The sequence below is a fragment of the Mya arenaria genome, chromosome 10 (assembly GCF_026914265.1).
Source record: "Mya arenaria isolate MELC-2E11 chromosome 10, ASM2691426v1".
Classification (NCBI taxonomy): Eukaryota; Metazoa; Mollusca; class Bivalvia; order Myida; family Myidae; genus Mya; species Mya arenaria.
The window spans coordinates 53197535-53217806 of record NC_069131.1 but is presented as its reverse complement, the minus strand read 5'-3'; the positions used below and the strand labels follow the sequence as shown (position 1 = coordinate 53217806).

Genomic DNA, 20272 nt, shown 5'->3' with positions numbered 1-20272 from the left:
TATGTTTGAAACAAGTCCTTAAAGTTCTACATTTTATTTACAAGTCATCAAATATCTGGGGAATACCTACGGCTCTTCAGCTCGAGAGTAAAACCCCGACTTCCTACCTTGGGACCAGACTCTCGGAGCTACGGGCGATCGGCCCTGACCTTAACTAGCTACTTTCGTAGCCTAGGTATTTTCCTAGGATTATCATCACGTGAATATGCAAGACCGCATTGTGTTACATCTATTACTTTTGTTTGATATATTCAAGAAATATATCTATGATTTTTTAGAATGATAATTACCTTAGCTAAAAATACCGTAAAATATCCTATATTCAGATGTACATTGTATTTTTTTCTGGTTTTAAAATCAAAAATAGGTGTTTCACATACTGTCTAATCAAGATTTTGGATAAAGGAGGTTTAATTTCTCATTCAAATTAAAAACTAGTTTTCTAAAAAAAATTGAATGTATTAAACCTTATATTGCTCAAATATATGACAACATTTTACAATAATTTTGAATTCAGTCCATCGTGATCAATACTCACATGTTTTACAAACTGGTCACGTTCTCTCCTTCGTTACTTGGACCCCACTTTATTGCATTGTTTCAAATCTGCTACTTTCAGGGTAGCAAATACTCTTGATAAGAGTTCCAGATGGCTTGAGCAGGTTGGTCATGCATGCAGCCTTCAATTTGGATGCAGTTATTCGACTGGCTCTAAATCTCAACAATAGGACGGATTTTGACTGTTGCCGTGTCTCCATTTCAACATTTGCAGTTTGTTCAGCTGTGCAAGTACTATCCATTACATTTTAAAAGGACAGGTGCAGTGTCCTTGGCGATGAGTTCTGGATCACATAGTTTTGTTAGTTGTTCTGGCAGGTCTAGTTTGCCTGCCTTTGGGATTAACTCATCAGCAGAGGGATCGATGGCAGAGATTAGGCAAGGTTTCTTATGCAACTGTTGGACTTTCTTACAAAATGAGATAAAGTCTGAATACGAGGCTTTCGGAAAACATGCCTTTCGTGCGGTTAGTGTTTTCTCTGGCATTTCACTGGTTAGATGTCACCTTCTGGGCTGCAGTTTTCTTTGACGTGAAGTCAATTTCACTGATTTTTTTATAGATGATGGCCTTTGTAGCTGTCGGCTGTATCCACCAGCAATTGTTTTCTGTCACACCCTTAGAGTCGATTACTTTCACAGCAGCCATGACAGAAAACAAGAGTGCTGCAACATGGGTGCACGCCTCGCCAAGTCCAGCCATGCAGTTACAATGGGCAGCAACAACAACAACACCATCCGAGAACTAAAAAGATTGAATGCTTGAAAAGAGGGCCAGGATACTGGAAAAGGATGCTTGAGATTAGATGCATGGTGCTGAAGAAAAGGGACATGTTGCAGGAGGAGTGGGCAGAGTACAGAAGAAATGAGGAAGGGTTTTGGAGAAACGGGCAGGTCACTGGAGAAGTATAGCAGGGTGCTGGAGAAAAGGGACACCACTGTCGCTACTCTCATTATAAAGTTAATTAAGTACATGTAATAGTTACTGCACTCACAACCCGAGTTTGTTTTAATTATACACGAGCGTTACAGCATAAGTGTATAATTTCAATACCGACGGTAGTGCGTGATGTAACCTTTCTGTACCATGTTGCTGAGGACAACGTTCAATAACTACTATTACAAGTGAATAGCTTTTAATTTATCCGCGTGCTAACCGTTCTACTATGGGAGTTAATGCATAGATGGAACAAAGGCAGCGCTATCAAAGGTTGTACAAATCATAGATGCTTGGCCTCCACAATGAGATAGGGGCATGTCCAACTTTTATGTTCAAAGGGATATTAATCCCACAAAAAAAATGAAAAATATCTCTGAATAATTCATTTAATTATCTAATCTGATTTTAACATATTATATTTCATGAAAATAATGACGAATTTGATCTGAAGCCAAACACTGGTAACATGGACAAGTGGTATATGTGTAAGTTCCATGGTGGTGGGTTCGAACTCCATCTAGAGAACATTTTACATTCCTTCTTACCAAGAACACGGTTGGTGCAAACATCTATCCTTGCAATATATATTTTAAATAAATTAGTATTAACTAAAGCATATAAAGATCATCTTTATTGATTTCAACTTCTGTCACATGTATCCGCCTGATGTAGACCATGTGATCTGGGTATACACCAAGAGCGATCCAAACAGCCTGGCATACCATCAAAGGCCAGAATAATTGCCAGCCCCACCTTTGGAAAAACGAATACGAAGATTTGTGCATTTGAATGTGTATCATTAAAGGGACTGGATACCAGATGGTCCCAAAATGAACAAATACAGTATATCCTCAAAACCATCCTTGACTTATCAATACGAGCTAGTATGAGGTTGAAAATACATCATTTTACAGGATTAAAAAGATATTTTGTCGCTGTCACAGCTAAATTTATCCGTTTAAAAATAGCGCATAATGGTTTCCCAGCTTATAGTGTGTATATTAAGCCTGTGAAAGTCACGTGGTAAGTACAGAAGCATAATATTATACCGACGGTATTTTTTTAAATTCACTGGAATTTACGTGGTAGACAAACCCAGTACTTTTCTAATTGGAAAATTACGCAAAAACTGCAAAAAGATACATGTGTCCTAAGCGATGTTATACATGTACATCAGTCAGAAAGACCCAATGCGTTGTACACAACGATATCAATTTTATGTAAGTTTTTTTTTAACAATTTTCTTTTTTCTTGCATAGGTATAATATGTGTCTTGTCCGTTTAAACAAAGCCCGAATGAGTGATATTAGTCAAGTTACAATAAAACTAAATATAATCTATAATGAAGAGAAGATCATACATGTTTGTACCTATTCTCCTACTTACTCTAAAAACGTTGGACGGTATATATTAGTTTTTTTTATATGTGGGCATGGTTTCACTAACACCTGTGGAGCTTTCTGTGACGACTATCACGATTCTAGGCTACAAAGTTGAACTCCAGCTAATCTAGCCTCGTAGACTGATAAGTCCATAAACTTGCACTGTTCCAACTGACCTTATTATCTCGAGTTCAAAACTAAGGACTTCAGATCTGATGCAAGTCCATATTGTTTAATAAACTGAGATGAAAACAAGAGTTCCAAAAGAGAATGTCACCACGTAACGAGTCGCTTCTCTCAATCGATAAAGGGACATAACTCGACGTTGACTAAAGACAGAGTATAACTGGGTATTGATAATTATCAATCGGAGCACCTCGGCCAGTTTCCATCGCGTATATATGGACGGTTTACAATGTCAGAATTCTTTACATTTAACTACGCTGCAAGTAGAGCACGTAATAATTTCAATTTATCAGTTGAACCTAAGGACTCTACTCTAGGAATCGTAATTATGTCTGCAATAGTTTACTTCACGGGTAATCAAATTGAACTAAGTAAAACAAATAACACGTTTAAAACATACACATAAATAATATCATCATCATCACAGTGAAGTGTATTATTGCAAACATTATTAAGATTTCCAAGAGTTAAGTCATTAAATTTAATTGCTAAATTAAATTACTACGCGATCTACTTGCAGCGGACTTACACAAGTAAGTAAACCGCCCATATACATCCGATGTTGTTTTCGATAAAAATGGCCGAGGAGTTCCGAATGCAGAATGATGTCAATTCAGCCGTGCAATCGCGAAAAGGCAGCTACGCGCCTGATTATGATATTGTAATACAGTGAAACTGCGTTCCCTCGAACAAGCGGTCGCTCGAGAACCGGCGTTCCCTCGAGGTCGGAGCTTGGTCCCGAACTTTTTTCCTTCTATTTTCATATAAAATATACCCACGCTGCCTCGAAACCTAATTATGTCGAGCAGTCGAGCAATATCCTCGGTCCCAAGTACACAAATCGTGCACAAAACCTTATGGCTCCCTCGAGGTCATAATTTCACACTTTTTCCCGAACGCGTGTTCCAAAATAAACAAATAATTGCCAGGTGTTAAAATTTTCGCAAGTTGTAAAAATTGCAATGACAGTTAAAAGGCAATTTGATAAGGTGTGAAAAACCGTTTATCACTGTTAACGCATGACCGATATTAGTTGATATGGGCATTTGAGATGATAATTATGACAAGTTAATGACGAGAAGTTCATTGTGAGAAATTTAAATGAGTAATAAAAATATGATTAAAACACTACCATATCGATCCAACATCGGAATCTCTGAAAATAATTCCTTCTTGTCACTTAGCTTTGCAATATGGCAAATGAGAAAGAACTTACAAATTGTCGAACACCTGAGCAATCTAGTGAAGGATCCATGACTGGGGGGATAGCTAGATCGGGTTCCTTACTTTCAAAATGACACACCCAAATGAAAGAAAATAATTGTCAAACACCTGAGAAATCTAATGAAGAACCCATTACTTATACCAAGACACCAACACGCCCACTCACGTCCTTTACAGGAAAGAATACACTGAGAGATATTTCATATCAAACTGGAAATTGAAAATCGGGTCGCTCGAAACATCGGTTCCCTCGAGGTTTTGTCTCGGTCCCTGGCGACCTCGAGCGATCGCAGTTTTACTGTATGTTACTATCTTAACGTGCAGTACAGTCCAGAGCATATCGCAGATGTGACTTCCAAACCGTCTCGTCTATGACCCCTCGCAATAAGTACAATTGTAGATTAGCATGCGTTTGTGCGAGATTAGAAAAGATGGTATTCAGTATTTGTTTTAGAACTCGTGTTCCGTTTATTTAAGAAATGGTATACATATGGTTTATTAACTAAGATCTCAGAATGTTAAATTTCAGGACGTTTTGGGGAATAAAGGACCTCGGACGCAATAATATATCTTGATAATGATAACTGAACTTTAAAGATGCACTCTCACAGATTTACCGTTTTCACAACTTTTTTATCTTTTGTCTTGGAATGAGCAAATTCTTGCATAAATATCTGCAAGCCAGTGATAAAAGACTGCTGACAAAAGATCAGATCGCAGATTGTCATATCGCTGTTCCAAAATTAATGTTTTATGGCTAAAACAGTTACTAACGGTTTAAAAAAATGCATAAAACATTATTCTTTGAACTTAAATATAAAAAAATCTGCAATCTAGTGTTTTGTCAGTAGTCTTATATCACTGGTTTAATTGACTTTTCGCATAAATTGGCTCGTTCCAAGACAAAATAAAAAGTTGTCAAAATAGTAAATCTGTGAGAGTGCAGCTTAAATACATGTATTCGCAATCTAAAAACTAATACTGAATGTTATCTATATTTTAAATTCTTTTATTTTTAATAACTTATTGAATTTTACATCTAAGAAATATACTTTACTATAGGTTACACATGAATTAATAAATAATATAGTGTATTATATATATAAAGAACATGATATGTGTACAAATATTTTGTTGATCCAGTGGGGGGAATTTTTTTACTGTATGGACAAAAATGATATTTATATTTAACAATGAACTCATGTTCTCGAAAATGTTTTTATATTAAAATATCTGAACTCTATAGCAAATGATAACTTGGACAAAAGGAAAACCTTTATGCAGCACTTAGGCGAAAAAAATAATAATGTTTGTTTCATGTCTCACGTCCTACCCATTTTTAACCCCGAACCTAGAAATTTTTATTGCATTAAGATTTTTTTAAAGCATTTGTTTGATTTTTTTTCCTTCGAACGTTGAAAAATGAAGTGGTTTTGGCTTTTAACAATACCGGGGATACTTATACTGATTGAAAAGTGTTCTTAAGCTTATAGTTTTTTGTAACAAAAAAAATCATGTTTGTCTAATAAAGCAAATGTGACCCACCTACCCTTACGTTTTGATGCATGAAACCTGTAGACCCCCGATCATTTAAACCCTTTAATGAAAATTGAAAAATGCACTGCATAAACAGCAGGTAAAGAGCAAAATATTGTCTACAGAGAAGTATAGCAACTGATTGTTTTATTTATTATATACGACCTTTTGTTTTTAGACCGTAGCATAAATTATGGTTTATTCAATATTTGAAATAAATGAAATTTTATTATTTTGAATACACTTTTTAATAAAATTTGTATATCTATAAGCAAAATACATTGCTGCATATTTCATATATCTGTAATGAAATAACCTCATTAGTTCTTACATTTTTCATAACTCAAATACTACTACGACCACCACCACCACCACCACAACCACCACCACCACTGCTACAGCAACTGCAACTGCTACTGCTTCTGCTACCACCACCACCACCACCACCACCACCACAACCACCACTACCACTACCACTACCACTACCACTACTACTACTACTACTACTACTACTATACTTGCTATACAGTAACTACTACATATCCGTACAACACATTTATCTTTCAGCCATATGACACTAAACACAGAAACATTTGGAATCGCCTCACCAGGCCGCACATGTCATATATATGAATTTGATAAGACTATAAAAGGAATCGCGGACGAGTTCAAATCAGTCCTTAACGTTCATCCTAGCAGTCTCGAGGTGAAACATGAAGACAGTTCTGTGTTTCGTTGCCTTGTGCGTCGCGTTAACGGCGTCACGTACTCCGACGGAAACGTATCCACGCACAGGTGAGTCTTGTGTATTGTACTATAATAATGGTGTTTAATCTATTTCGTCGCTTCGACATGTCGGGAATATTTGTTTAAACAAATATTACAAGTTTCAATAACTTCAGGAATTCTGAATAAATATCTTTATGATATACCCACCATAAATCCACACGCAATATCGCAAAATACGGTAGGCCATTTTCCACTCCAGTGCAATACGGCCGTATTCCACTCTTGTGACGTCACGTCATAACAAGTATCGTTGCACGATGTTAAAATGAAGTCATAGAACAAACTAGTGCATCGTTAAAATGACATTTTTTTATGAACACATGTGACTTTTAAGTGATCTAACCTGTAATGTATATAATAAAATTATGTCCAATATGATTGTAATGCCTCATCATGTTGAATTGTTATTTTATTCATGCTCATTTTGTCATGTATTTATGACTTGAGAGACGTTAAATAAAGTTGGAATGAATACCCCTAGAACCAACATTGGCGTTTTTTTTCTTTCTCATATCGAATATATCAATCGGTATGATTGTACTGGTGGCGGCGGACTCTCCTCTTGGCGGATTTGTCATATATAATCGACCATCTCGATACTTGAACTATTTTAGTCCTATAAAAAGTGCAAATATTTCGCATAAGTGTACGGGCGGATTTGTCAAACCATATATGTTGTTTTGTATAAGCACATTTTCCTTTCACTCAATAATATTTTGAGATCTCTGTCTATTTAAGTTACTGTTCTTATATGAGGTTAGGATTAACTTTTTTTAAGAAAACCCCTTTCTAATATGGTACCTTTTTTGTGCTGATACATTATAACATATACCTCTTATCCTTCAGTGGTTATTGACCCCAACTTCTCTATGTTCTGGAAGTTCAACAACACACACATTACCATAGAGATGCACCTCACCATGGGGGGCTGGGCGGGACTCGGCTTGACGAAAGACCCTTCCGGTGCCATGTTCCCGGGTGACGTCATGATTGGATACGTGCTTAACAATAAAGGAGTTATTGCGGTAATAGGTTGTGGTCATTTATGCATACATTCGGAACTAATCGGCCATTTTCTATCGAAAACGACATCGGATGAATATGGACGGGTTACAATGTCAGAAATCTAGCTGTACACTTTAACTGCGCTGCAAGTAGATCGCGTAGTTATTTCAATTTAGCAGTTGAACTTAATGATTTTACTTTTGGGAATCTTAATTATGTTTGCAATGATAAACTTCACTGACAATCAATAAAATCAATCAATTTAAACTTAGATATAAGAATACAAATTATTCAACATAGCTGATTTTTTTTACGAACTACTTCTACTTATGTTGTTTTGGATCGAAAATGGCCGAGGAGTTCCGAATTATAACCATATAAACATAGTAGTTGTGCGATTTTATCAGTCGACAGCTTAACGAAACTGACAAGGACTAATGTCAAACGCCTCTTGAGATATGTACACCGTTAACATGATGATTAAGTATGTGTATGGTGGTGCGATTACGGTAATTTATATAACATAATTATGAATGTCTGGAGAATTTACTGTGTTTGTCAGTCGACAGATGGTCGGAACAGAGACGGGCTGACATCGAACGCGATCGGCTTTAGGAATCTGATTTACAGAATATCCCAAGAACGCGAACCAAGTTTGTGAGACCCTAACGTTGAAAGTTTGATTTATCATTCCATTGCCTACTTTCTTGTGTCTTAAAGGTACTTGCTCATGCTTTAGGACCGAAACTTAGTTTTCCCGGTAATGCATCTGAAAACACCTATTCTATCATTAGTTTACTCTATGATATCGAAAATGCAGATAAAATTACTACAATAGTTTAAAAAAAGTCATTGAGGTTTTAGTGAGGTGCGACCCCATGTTGGTTAAGTGAAAAAAAGATATAGAAGGAAACCGACGTTTTCACCAATAGACAACCACGACTATACAAATGTGATGGATATTTTGAAATTTCAACAATACATTGATAACATCACATGATAATGTCAATCAACCAATAACGCAAATAGTAAGCCGTAATTAAGTAAATATTAGCGTTATCAACGCTTATAAAAAATTGTGGTCTTTAAAGATGATATTTGAGCAAATATCAACCTTTGCTGAAAGATTCCAGCTTTTGGTATTTTAGTTATAACACTCTTAATGAGTTGATTTCGTTAAACTAAAAAGTCATTTCACAAAAACTTGAGCGAGTCCCTTATATTTAAACAATCTGATTTTATCATATTGGTGACAATGTAATAATTTGCAGACTTCCATATCATGGGATATAGCCCTCTTATTAGAGTTGCCAGGATTACCTCATGTTACAGTAATGTATCCATTTGAAATTCGCCACTCAAAACCTTTAGATATTTCTCAAATCATTTTACCACATAACTTATGTAGTAATGTGGTAATATGATTTAAATCTGATATGTTTTACTACTTTAAGAAGCTTATTCTTTCATAGATTATGTTGATCAAAATATTTGGACACCATTTTATAGAATAAAGGATATCTATTGTTGAACTAAATTAATATGATTTGCAAAAAGTTGTACTTAAGACCAAATTATTAATTTGGAGTGATCACGCAAGTACATTTTTGATATAGAAATAACTGAGCAATGGCATTTATCCATATAATGCATAAAATAATGCATGTGTTTTTTAAAAAGAGTACAGCATAAGTTAGTTTGAGTCATACTATGTTGTTATGTGCAAAAATGACTGAAGCTTGAGCTTGGGACAAGACGTAATAAGTATATTCGTGATATGGTAGCCAGTTCTTCTTAGTCAAGTATATATGTAATTACAGGACTACCACACCGTTGGACATAGCCCGCCAATTAAAGACGCCAGTCAAGACATCACGCTACTTTACGCACACAGTGACCATGCTGGCAGCGTACTAAAATTCGTACGTCCACTCGACACCGGCGATAGCCAGGATGATATAACCATTCTTGTAAGACAAGATATATTTCAGTTTACACCGTCAACAGTTTAGTATGTTACCCTTAGACAACAGCTACCACCAGCCGGCCAATCATAGGCCTGCAAAAGAGTTTGATAAATCTCACACACAACTGTTTTTCTGTCGGATATTTCAACTGGTAAATCTCGTGCAAATCGTGCACCTACTTATGTTACAAGGACGTTCTTAATATTACAGAAATGTTTGTTTCCTGTGCTTTCCTGACATTTTCCTCATACAAATGTATGGTATCGGACTGAGAAACAAGCAATACACTATCTGTTGCCTAAGTCGGATAGATCACGATCTATCCTATACAGAACTGCCATTGGCCATAATGCATAGCATACATTCAATAAAGCGACACATAAACAGATGTGTCACACTGGGTAATCAGGATGATATAGCTATTCTTGTAAGACCTGTAATAGTTCAGCTTACGTCGTCAATAGTTTAATATGTTGCCCGTAACTGCCAGTGGACATAATGCATAACATACATTCAATAAAGCGCACATGAACAGCTGTGTCACTCTGGATAACCAGGATGATATAGCCATTCTTGTAAGACCTGTAATAGTTCAGCTTACGTCGTCAAAAGTTTAATATATTGCCCGTAACTGCCAGTGGACATAATGCTAAGCACACATTCAAGCACACATTCAAGCGACAGATGAACAGCTGTGTCACACTGGAAAGTCAGGATGATATAGGCATTCTTGAAGGACCTGCAATATTCCAGTAAACTCAGTCAACAGTTTAATATGTTGCCCGCAACTGCAAGAGGCCATAATGCATAGCATACATTCAATAGAGCGACACATCAACAGCTGTGTCACACTAGATAGCCAGGATGATATAGGAATTCTTGTATGACCTGCAATATTACAGTTTACTTAGTCAACAGTTTAATATGTTGCCCGCAATTGCCAGAGGCCATAATGCATAGCATATATTCAATAAAGCGACATATTAACAGCTGTGTCACACTGGATAGCCAGGATGATATAGCCATTCTTGTAACACCTGTAATAGTTCAGCTTACGTCGTCAAAAGTTTAATATGTTGCCCGTAACTGCCAGTGGACATAATGCTAAGCACACATTCAAGCACACATTCAAGCGACAGATGAACAGCTGTGTCACACTGGAAAGCCAGGATGATATAGGCATTCTTGTAAGACCTGCAATATTACAGTTTACTTAGTCAACAGTTTAATATGTTACCCACAATTGCCAGAGGCCATAATGCTAAGCATACATTCAATAAAGCGACACATTAACAGCTGTGTCACACTGGATAGCCAGGATTATATAGCCATTCTTGTAACACCTGTAATAGTTCAGCTTACGTCGTCAAAAGTTTAATATGTTGCCCGTAACTGCCAGAGGCCATAATGCTAAGCATACATTCAATAAAGCGACACATTAACAGCTGTGTCACACTGGATAGCCAGGATGATATAGCCATTCTTGTAAGACCTGTAATAGTTCAGCTTACGTCGTCAAAAGTTTAATATGTTGCCCGTAACTGCCAGTGGACATAATGCTAAGCACACATTCAAGCACACATTCAAGCGACAGATGAACAGCTGTGTCACACTGGAAAGCCAGGATGATATAGGCATTCTTGTAAGACCTGCAATATTACAGTTTACTTAGTCAACAGTTTAATATGTTGCCCACAATTGCCAGAGGCCATAATGCTAAGCATACATTCAATAAAGCGACACATTAACAGCTGTGTCACACTGGATAGCCAGGATTATATAGCCATTCTTGTAAGACTTGCAATGTTTCAGCTTACGTTGTCATATGTTTAATATGTTACCCACAACTGCCAGTGGCCATAATGCATAGCATACATTCAATAAAGCGACACATGAACAGCTGTGTCATTCTTGAATGATCTCCCTCCACATTGGAAAGTAAGCATTTCTAGACGCCAATATATTGATATTGACATTGATGCATTCTCGTGTTTTATTCATTTGACCCGAAGGTACTAGACACCAGATGGTCCGACATCGGCATATGCTTTATTTCCTCAATTAAAGTCTAGAATTGTCAATACGACAATATGAGCACGATTATATATCACTTTACATAATTAAAGAATATTTTGTCGTTGTCTCAGCTGAGTTTATCAGTTTAAAAATAGCGCATAAGGGTTTAATTTCCAGTTTATTGTGTGTATATTTAACATGTGAAAGTCACGTGATTAGTACAGATACATAATACCGATACTATTTTAAAATTAACTTGTATTTACGTGGTAGACAAACCCAGTAAATTACGAATTGGAAAAAATACGCAAAAAGTGCGAAAGATTAATGTGTCGTAAGCGATATGATACATGTATCAGTAAGTAAGATTCAATGCGTTGTACACAACGATATCAATTTTATATAAGTTTTTGACAATTTTTTCTCTTTACTTGCAGTTGTTTCATTTGGTGTCTTGTCCCTTTAAGGAATAAAGGAATGAAGAAGCATGAAGCCTTATTAAAGGTTTTCTTGAAATATTGACAAAAGGTTTATATAGACACATACTTAGAGAAAATATTAATATTCACACTACAAAATAATTATTATATATTTTAACAATACTTCAAACTGATGGTGATATATTTGAAACTATGGCCACATTTGGTTACATGTCTTACTGTCATCGAGGTTACAAAATACTAAATAATTGGAAAAATTTCAATAAGCCCCTATCTCCTACACAAAGACCTCCCCTGACAAGCAGGATGCAACCATGATGCCCCTGCCACCATGAGCGAGTCTTTCATGGTTAGTTTTTTTTTAACATTTCAATGTGAATGAAAGTTGAAATATGAAAACAAATATCAAAATCAAAGATAATTTACAATCTTTATCTATGTATCGCGTGGTATATATCAATGGTCACGTGATTTGCATGGTGACAGTGATTATTGTAATGTAAGGGAAGATACTCTAAGAGGAGTTTGCAATAAGCTCTAACGTCCCTTCTATTATTTTGTCACGTGTTTCAGCCCGGTGCAAACCACGTGATCTTCGCATACACCGAGAGCGATCCTGCAAACCTGGCCTACCATAAAACCAACCGAGGGAGTGCGGATATAGCACTGCTGGATATCAACGAACCTCCTGTCGGCAAATAGGATACCACGCATTGCTTTTTCACATATACGTTAACTGTACATTAAAACTTGTTTTATTTAACATTGTCAATTTATGTTGAAAAAAAGAGTTGTTCTCATTTGCATCAGTCAAATTTCATGTCCTTAGATTCGATGCAAAAGATCATTCAAGTCCGTAGTGTCCTTTATGGATATGAAGACATATTCCCTATCATATCCTTACTTTATTTGGGAAAATGAAAGATAAGGCCAGTGTGGCTCTGACGTCTATCACGAGTCTAGAGCACAAATCCAAACACTAGCTGACCTAGTACCTTGGACTGATAAGATGGCATGCAAGCACCTTTCACAGCTTGTTTTTATAACACACGCAATTTAACAGAACAGACCAGAACATAATCTTTATTTAATTTAAGCGTATATAGTTAATCGTTATAAACACCAAACAAATATAAATATATCATCATGAAAAAGAAAAAGAAAACATAATATTGAATTATGTTAATTACAAACATGTTATACGATATTGCACAAACTAAAGAAAATGTTATTATAACTGTTTATATTTTGGGGTGATTTTATTCATTCAAGTCCCTTATCTTAAAAGCCTGGAGACAAAAAAAATAGCTGATCTTATAAACAGAGTTTTATTATCAGAATTATGCAATGGTATAAATTGTATCATACTCTTATACACAGTATCTAGTAATATAAGTCTGCCTTATATCATTGAAATGAAACTAAAATGTCATCTTCAATATCGTTTAAATGACACAGTTGTCGATCGTTTTTTATGGCATTAGAAAATACCTAACAAATACAAAGGAAGTTCCAGAAGAAACATCTCTTGAAAACCAGCTTTATAAAATATGACGCGGACAATATAAAAAAACAGATTCATAGTTTAGGCACAATATTTTCAGCACTTACTTTGTGGAGAAAAGGCTATGCATAGAGAGTGTGGAAGAGTAGAATGGTTACATAATTACATGTATAAAGAATGTTGTCTTGGCAAATTATTGATGTTGTAAGCAATCCAAAACATGGCGTCTTTTCATGTATTGCGTTATTTCTAATATACAATACGCCCGGAGACCATTCTTTGGTAAGTGCTTTCAAGATATGTATAATCAATCTTAAGTACAATGCCAAAGTTAATGAGTTTAGTGAAAAATCATTTTCTGCTAATAGTATAGAAACTTTTTAGGAACATCCGGATTTTCCGTAAAACATTTTGCACTTTGCCTAGAACTTAAAGTTATAACAAGGTGTGTTGTGTGACCAAAATTTGCTGATATGTGGTACTGTGTTGGTTGTGTGTTGATCTGTGTCCCGTGTATAGTGGTTGTTGGGGGTTTGGTCGTGCCTTGTAAAGTGTATGTCTGTTGAGCTTGTCTTTGTACAACCGGGAAAACTAGTTGATGCTATCATTTCAGAAACATGCTCAGTAGCAAAAAGTTTAAACATAAACCCGGTTTAGGTATGTAACCTATTTAAAACCATATGCTTTTGTTTCCAGGTCACTTTGTTTTATTATGTTATGCATGTTTATTATTAATTTGGAAAATAGCTCATTCATCTAACGATTCCTGTTATCATATACCCGATTTTAAATAAAGATTCGTATACCTTGTTTCTTGTATCTTGTTTTATTGCCTTTCAAACAACTCTCATTTATTGTCTGGTACCCAGTGTACTCTGCACAGCAAGAGTAATGAAATGGTAAGGGCAGGTAACCCAGGCAACTCTAACTTACCACTTGAGGTTTGTTGAACGACAAGCCGCAAACCGTCATTGGAGATTTGAGAAATTGTTATTAAGTATTAATTTGAAAACTTGGGCATTTTATAGTCAGTCCATTTAAGAAAATAATATATGATAAATGAACTCAATGTCACTAGAATAATGCATCCTCGGCACCACAGTGTATCATTGCCTATATGATCCTAAAGGTTTTTATAACGCTGTGGTTCCGAGCATGGAATAATGTTAAACAACCTTACATTTTAGGTAGTAGTGTTGAATTTTATTTTGAAATATTATATTTGTATCTTTCTTTTTTGCCAAAGAAATGTAATTCATATATCTCTTTAGTTCATATATATGTCTTACATATATATGTACCTTCGATTGTACTTTCGATAAGGCTATTTTCTAAAAGGAAGTGTTGACGAGTTCAAATCATTCGCTCGCCTTAGCCCGATCCGAGCAGTCTCAAGGTGAAAAATGAAGACAGTTCTGTGTTTCGTTGCCATGTGTGTCGCGTTAACGGCGTCACGCGATCCTACGGAAACGTATCCACGAACAGGTAGGCGCTTCATTCTCACTGTGTCGTTATTATTTTGTTTCGTGCATATAGTACATTTCTACTTTTCCCGTATTATTGTCACAGCTAGTCCGTTGATTGTGAATTATTGCCAACCCTCTTTTAGTCAAGTATCTACACCTAGCGTTACACACGGTATAGGAAATAAACAACACCAACTCATAGTCATGTTTGTTGAACTAAAGTCGTGTCAAAACGATAATTACATGGTCTAGTATTCAAACATTACAAATAAAACATCCGCATTTCATACGAAATCAAAGACAAAGTGTAAAAAATAACATCACTATAAAAAAATAATTAATACTATCAACCATCATTCGAAATAGATACGGATAAAGACAATCAAATAATACAATGAAAACTTCAGGGACAAGACCAGTATTTGAAAGTTCAAAAATAAACCCTGATTAGAGGCTCAACACATGGACCAAAACGACAATGTATTAGTGGCATAAACCTATAAACATCACATACACGATTTCAAACACCACAGGTCACACAAATGTACTTCAAAAACTTTCAGTTGGGATTGACATAACATGATTGATTTTTTTTTCTTATTCTTGGAACATAATGTGAATTTATTTTTATTTATTACAACGTGTCATCGATCATCTTACATTAACAGACTGGATGACGTAGGCAAAAAACTAGTTTCAGCCAGGTTTTAAAAGGACAGGGTGCTGCAGAAAAGGGACAGGGTGCTGCAGAAAAAGGACAGGGAGCTGCAGAAAAGGGACAGGGAGCTGCAGAAAAGGGACAGGGGGCTGCAGAAAAGGGACAGGGAGCTGCAGAAAAGGGACAGGGTGCTGCAGAAAAGGGTCAGGGTGGTGCAGAAAAGGGACAGGGAGCTGCAGAAAAGGGACAGGGTGCTGCAGAAAAGGGACAGGGTGCTGCAGAAAAGGGTCAGGGTGCTGCAGAAAAGGGACAGGGAGCTGCAGAAAAGGGACAGGGTGCTGCAGAAAAGGGACAGGGTGCTGCAGAAAAGGGACAGGGAGCTGCAGAAAAGGGACAGGGAGCTGCAGAAAAGGGGCATGGAGCTGCAGAAAAGGGACAGGGTGCTAAGGTAGAAAAGGTCACGATGTGTCAAGCTGTGAAAAATTTGAACATTATGAATTTCACTGAAAATGTTTGGAATTCTGTTTAATTGAAGTTTAAATCTTATATTTGAACTGCCAAATATGTAAAAAACGGTAAAGTTTGTATAATTTTACAATCATATTTTAAGTTGTATTCAAAACAAAAGAAATATTTCATCATCATCAGCAATTTGTGCATTAATAACATGATACGCATGTTTGACTCCATGAGGGCAGAAGAGGACAGGGTGCAGCACCCTTTCATAACTATTTAGCTAAAACCCTACAAATATTACATATGTACCATTCCAGTCAATATCATTAAACTCATATAGTGACGTTCATTTCATTTCATTACGTTATGCACATAGCGTAACGTCGTGTATTCAGTGTGTGTATATCACGTGATAAATTACGTCATATATGCTACGTCGGAAGGCAATATTTTGCTTAAAATAAAGACTTAAATCAAAGATAACTTTTCGCTCACTACACCATTTTAAATGAAACAAAGGTCAGTCTTTGCCGCTTAAAGATCCCCACCTTTGTTTTATAAGCGGAGTTTGATAAGGTGATTAGTTTCATCAAACAGTTCGACAAACCTGTTTCCAAAACAATGTTTTGACAGTACCCCGTCAGACGGCCGTATCGTGAAAAGGTTTGTCGAAGTGTTATAAGAAACAAAACTCTCAATCAAAATTTGGTAAAAGACCGATGGCGGGGCTCCGTAAGCGGCATAGACTGCGCTATGTTTCATTTAAAGTGGTAAAGAATCATTGTTTTAAGTCTTCAATCGATGCAAAATATTGCCTTCCGACGTAGCATTTATGACGCAATTTATCACGTGGTATACGCACACTGATATTGGGGATCTGAGTTTAATGATATTGCATTACGATATATCGTATATCAATTTTACGATTTCAATTTATACTAAGAACATATGCCTGAAAGACGTCTAACTCAAACAATCGTTCACATTCACAACCTCTGTAATTCAGCTGTTCTGGACTCCAAGTTACAAATATTCTGGAAATTCAACGCCACCCACATCACTATAGAGACGCACCTCTCCGCCGGGGGCTGGACGGGTCTCGGTCTGACATCAAACGCTTCTGAATCAAGTGACGTTATAATCGGATACGTAGAGCACAATAAAGGGGTTATTGCGGTAAGGAAACCTTTTTTAAAGATATTTTTATCGAGTTTTTGTGTTCGAACGTCGACTGATTTTAATGTCAGGACTACATTTGGCGGACGTCGAACAAGACCGGTCTCATGGACCCCGTGACGTCATGGTGACGTCCTGTTCAAATATGTGGCCAATAACCAAGGGATAATCAAGGAAAATTGTTAATTGTGCATTATATTGTTTAGTGTGTCCAAAGTTTATTTTTTTTATTAAGGCTTCATGATACATTTGTAACATGTATTATTTGTTTATACAGCATAGGGGATTAAGTTGTTAGTATTGTCATTTTCGATAACTCGTGCATACGCCCTGAATACACTTCAACCGGGGTAATTAGAACCCGGAAGTAGAAAGGTTATTTTTCAAATGCCATGCGCCAATATTGGCTTGTTTGGGTGTAACCAATGTGGCTACAAGACTAAATAGAAGCATAACATATGAAATATTACTTTTCTACTTCCGGGGACCAAATCTCCCGCATGAAGTGTATTTCAGGGGCAGATGAATGAGATATCGGAAAGAACAATACTTAGATGTCTTGCTGACCTGAACTTTACCATTGGCAGTTTCTTTTGATTCTACAGTCGAACCCCGTTGGCTCGAACTCGTTTTGCTCGAATCTCTCGTTGGCTCGAACAGGATGAAAAGGATGTTTCGTGGCTCGAGGTATTTTCGCTTGTCCCTGGGAGTTCGATCCAACGGGGTTCGACTGTATATAAACTTTCCAGAATAACCGAATCGTGGTATATCGACCTCCTATTAAAGACACCAGGCTTAAGTCAAGAATATTTCATTTCAGGATTACCACTACGCTGGGCACCAGCCGCCAACAAAGGACGCAAGTCAAGACGTCACGTTAGTCTACGCACACAGCGATAATGAAGGCAGCGTAATGGTATTCGTACGCGCACTCGACACTGGCGATATACAGGATGATATAGCCATTCATGTAATAGTTTTATTTGTAGGAGGCACAGGCGATCGCCCTTATTGCATAGCACATATTCATTAAAACAATACACGAACGTTTTTGTCATCTTAGGATGATTTTTCTCTATATTCGAATTTAGCATGATCGAACTTACTTTACGAAATTGTAAGTTTTATAAATGTAAAAGGAAATGTTCCAAGCGGGTTTTTAACAACTCAAAATATTATGTAACGCACTAAAACAACAGTGAACATATTAATTAGGGCACTAATTAAGTTTCTAACACAATTTAAACTGGTATTTAATTCAGTTGAATTATGCATATATTAAAATAAAATGAATTTCGTTCAAATGCTATAACACTTTAATGAATTTGCAACAACTGATGATGAGTGAGTTAAGCACTTCTACATTTTGTTTTTATCGTGTTTACAAGGTAAATAATCAAACACTCAGGGAAGACGGTACAAGCAAAGACCCATTCGGAACTCCTCGGCCATTATTTTCAAAAACAACCTCGGATGTATGCCGGTACATCTGTTGAAGTAGTCCGTATTTTTTTGAATAAAAGCATTAATTAAATGTAGTGTTTAAGAGTTGTATTCATTGCTCTCAGTTTAAATTGATTGCCAGTGAAGTGTATTATTGCAAACATAATTACGATTCCCAAGAGTTAAGTCATAAATTTTAACTACTAAATAAGATTACTACGCGATCTATTTGCAGCGGACTTAAACGTACCACTTTTTAAGTATGTAAACCGTCCATATACATCCGAGGTTGTTTTTGAAAAAATGGCCGAGGAGTTCCGAATGGCAAAGTACCCTTCAAAAACATTTTGCAACAAACCGACCGACCGTCCAAGTGTGTATGGCCACTCCAATATAAACCTTTCAAACCTACTTTGAGGTCTATAAAGCACCATGATAGTGGCAGAGTTTATATTTGCGCTCTTCTACTTTGGATGTTCAGTTATTTACATAACGAGTTCTGGATTACTTACGGTTTGGGTTAATTCACCAGCCGGTTTTTATACAAAGAAATACGAAATTGTTATCATTTAAAAGCATACTGCTTTTCAAACTCCTAGAAAGTTAGGCAAACATCGATTTTTTTATATTTATGCAAAAAGCTACAGAAAAAAGCTCAGTAGCAAAAAGTTTAAACATAAACCCGGTTTAATGGCATTGGGTAAACGCCAAAGACATAGAACACCATAGACATAGACTTGAGCCATTCATGGAGACCATTTATAATTTAAAAAACACACAAGACTTAAAATACGGTTTCGAAGCAAAAATACTCGTACAGAAATAGAATCAGCATTTCCCTAGAGGTGTGTGCATAACGTTGCCATGTTGTTTTTTTTCAGCCCGGTATAAATCATGTGATCTGGGCGTACACTGAGATCGACCCCACAAACCTGGCGTACCATGATGTCCACCGTGGGGGAGCCGACATAAAACTGCTTGATAAATGCCAACCGTCCGTCGGCAAATAGGATTGTAAACTTACATACTTATAGAACTTCTAATATAAAATATATATTTTGTATTTGTTTCTCAATAAAACTACGTTGTCATAAGACAGTGTACGATCGTAGTGCCTTTCATTGATTTGAATCATATTCCCTTGCACTTCGTCTAAAAGTCCTTGATTATTTCTAAGCTTTACTTACTTTAGTACCGCAAATCGAAATCAGGTATCATCATATCTACTTTTTGACATGATATGTTAAAATAATTAATGCGCCGGGGTTACAAAATTGAACGAATGGTGTTATACGGTTACAAATAGATCGAATTTAAAAACCAATTTATTTAAACACAGATTGAAACGTTACCGTGAATTTCAAAGCAAACCGAAGAATCTTAAATCAATCTTTGTGAGAAACCGAGGGAAATATATAATTATAGGTAATTACGAAGAAAATAGAAATGTGCCGACTAAATGACCATGCCTTCTTTTATCAAAACGTCCGCGGCCAAAATCAGGTTTCAATTAATTAACTATACACTAG

General features: G+C 36.3%; 2 protein-coding genes across 2 annotated transcripts; both read left to right on the top strand.

Annotated features, from left to right (window-relative positions):
* The first annotated feature begins 6505 nt into the window (after window positions 1-6505).
* Window positions 6506-12803, top strand: LOC128206594 (DBH-like monooxygenase protein 1). The gene is made up of 4 exons (XM_052909170.1): window positions 6506-6618; window positions 7459-7637; window positions 9438-9587; window positions 12614-12803. Exons 1-4 carry the CDS (start codon window positions 6537-6539, stop codon window positions 12740-12742), a joined length of 540 nt encoding a protein of 179 aa, XP_052765130.1. The 5' UTR covers window positions 6506-6536; the 3' UTR covers window positions 12743-12803.
* Window positions 12804-14947: 2144 nt separating this feature from the next.
* Window positions 14948-19841, top strand: LOC128204809 (DBH-like monooxygenase protein 1). The gene is made up of 4 exons (XM_052906218.1): window positions 14948-15029; window positions 17131-17300; window positions 18121-18270; window positions 19625-19841. The coding sequence occupies exons 1-4, from the start codon at window positions 14948-14950 to the stop codon at window positions 19751-19753; spliced, it is 531 nt and encodes a 176-aa protein (XP_052762178.1). The 3' UTR covers window positions 19754-19841.
* The last annotated feature ends 431 nt before the right edge of the window (window positions 19842-20272 follow it).